At 36.4% G+C, this 2,477-nt stretch overlaps 1 protein-coding gene across 1 annotated transcript; it reads right to left on the bottom strand.

Annotated features, from left to right (window-relative positions):
• Positions 1-875: 875 nt before the first annotated feature.
• LOC145072035 (F-box protein At2g27310-like) lies at positions 876-2,090 on the bottom strand. The gene has a single exon (XM_079018402.1). It carries the CDS (start codon positions 2,014-2,016, stop codon positions 928-930), a length of 1,089 nt encoding a protein of 362 aa, XP_078874528.1. The 5' UTR covers positions 2,017-2,090; the 3' UTR covers positions 876-927.
• Between the last annotated feature and the right edge of the window lie 387 nt (positions 2,091-2,477).

Here is a 2,477-nt window from a genome sequence, read left to right on the forward strand (position 1 = left end):
AGTTCCTTCTATGACCACTTAGTTTATACTAGCTATATATGAACCAAGATCGAATGGATAGTTGATTGTGTAGATCTGCCCTAAGCCCACAACCAAACAAGGAACAAGAAATGAGTTTTAACTTGACAATAACTAAATAACACACCAAGAATAGAATGACTTGTACAAGAACAAAATTCAACTACCTGCTTTGCTTTAACATCTGCTTCACTTCATCCCTTTCTTCCTTAAACCATGCTTTGACGTCATCCTCTTCAAATGTTATAACGCAATGACAATCCTATAATTTCATGTTCATGTTATTTAGACAAATCTTATAACACTTGCAAGGGAGTTCTGGTTCAAGCCATTTAAGTAATTACAAGTCAGATTGCTCCTACATGAATAAGGAATGGTACATTCCATTAAAGAACCCCAGGCAAAACACAAATTCTTAGGGAAGATGAATCTACCAATAAGTTAGGGCTCTTCATGAACATCCTGTAGAAGTCTTCATTTTGACTACATAAACACAATCGCACATTACATGGTTTTCCTAAAAATGTTTACCGAAGGTATTAGAGGATCTTGTAGGCTGTAGACATCGCATCTTAGTCTGTTAGTTTTGGAATGGAAGAAGGGTGAAGAACATGACAACCACACGACTCATTTAAGGGAGTTCCAATTAATAAACGAAACTGACTAACCGGGATCGGAGTGTAGCAAAAGGCAAAATTGCAATAGAATGGAAACTACGGCGCCGATTGAGGATCATGGTAACTTAAGTAACAAAATCTGTTCAAAAAAGTCAAAGTTCCAATATATATGATCATTTATATCATTTATTATTGAAGTGTTTTAAAATTTGATTTTCATCATTTGAAATTCACAATAACCTTAATTTGAAAAGAGTTTTTTACAATTTATTATAGTATATAACTTTTCATATTATCTCTGAGTATGCTTTATATAATTAAACAATAAACAGAAAACATAAACAAAAACCAACATGCCAATACAATTAACCCTAACGGCTAACTCCCTCTTTTCTTCTTCCTTTTTTACCCATGCCATTTTCTCTATTTTCATCTCCTTAAATTTCCTATAAGACCTCCATCTCTCCTCATCATCCTCCACCACTTTCCTTCTCACATTACTTTCTTCCCAAATTACCCTTTCCAAAATTACGAAAAGCTCCCTTCCATTTAAGCAACTACAATGCAAGTCCTCAAATTTTAATACCACTTCTTTCACGTACAATCCCACCCCTCCACCACCCACCCCCAATGCCACCTCTATTCTACATTGTACCATGTCATTCAGAGAACACCCGGGTAAAACGGTGACGTACTCAAGAAGGCTATCATTAGTCATCCAGTGCTGCATTACACTAACCGGTCTCATGCTTGATAAGTTAACTGCTCGTTTCCGGGTCGGGTCAATTAATATCCAGCTTAATGTAAGAGATTCTTTCAGGTGTGATAATGTTGCTTTGTTGGCTCCTAAAAGCTCGTCGACTTTCAGGTCGATCCATCTGGAGATTCCAGGTATCAATCTATTGATAGGTGGGTCGTCCTTTAATTCAACCCAAAACGGAGACCAAAGAAAATCATGTGTGGTATCAGTGAACTCAACTCTTGAGTAAATAATGTCGTTTTGGTAGCATATATCAATGGCTGAGATGAGTTCAGATGGGCAAGGATGAGATGAACATGACCATGAATTTGGTTTTGAAGAAGACCAGGTGGAGGGAAGAATGGTGTTGTAGTGGTTGACGTCGGTGATTAGAGCCGGAAAAGAGTCTTGAAAGAAAGATTGGTGACCGGCGGGGAAGGTGGAGATGAGGTGATCCAGACGTGGGTCGATGGTTGAAGGCCATGTTGATCTGCAGATATGAGACCAAAGATTGTCATCGGTGCATAGGGTTTGTAGATATGAGGATGCGGTTGCCGTGGACAAGAGAGATGGACCATCGAGACGTGGTAAGATGTGAGTCTGAACGATGTGTGGATGGATGTCTGCGAGACTTGTGGACATGATTTAGAAATAGACGTGGTGGTTTGGTTTGGATTACTTTAGGTATGGATGGGAATTGGTGGGGATGTAGGAGGGGTTATATTTGTGAATGAGAACGAACGAATAAATGATTGTATATATTTTTAAATTAAAATAACATCGTTTTCATTATTCTAATCCCATATGGATATTAAAACGACAATTTAATACTAAAATTATGAATATCCTATGTTAGTTAACCCCTACATTGATGTAAAGTTTGTTGGTGTTTGCTTTTTTCTAAAAAGTAGTTGGTTTATATTCTAGAAACATGTTGCTTTGAAAACTTTTGCCACATAGGATTCTGAAAATAATTTTTAAAATTGGTTAGTTTACACACCTCCATCATTTTTAATATTTTAACATTTAAAAATTATATAAATCGTAGCTCTTCAACATGTCTCTTTTTCTTTTATATATTTTTATTAAATAGTTCAGTTTTA

The sequence above is a fragment of the Lactuca serriola genome, chromosome 9 (assembly GCF_051521515.1).
Source record: "Lactuca serriola cultivar US96UC23 chromosome 9, Lser_US96UC23_V15, whole genome shotgun sequence".
Classification (NCBI taxonomy): domain Eukaryota; kingdom Viridiplantae; phylum Streptophyta; class Magnoliopsida; order Asterales; family Asteraceae; genus Lactuca; species Lactuca serriola.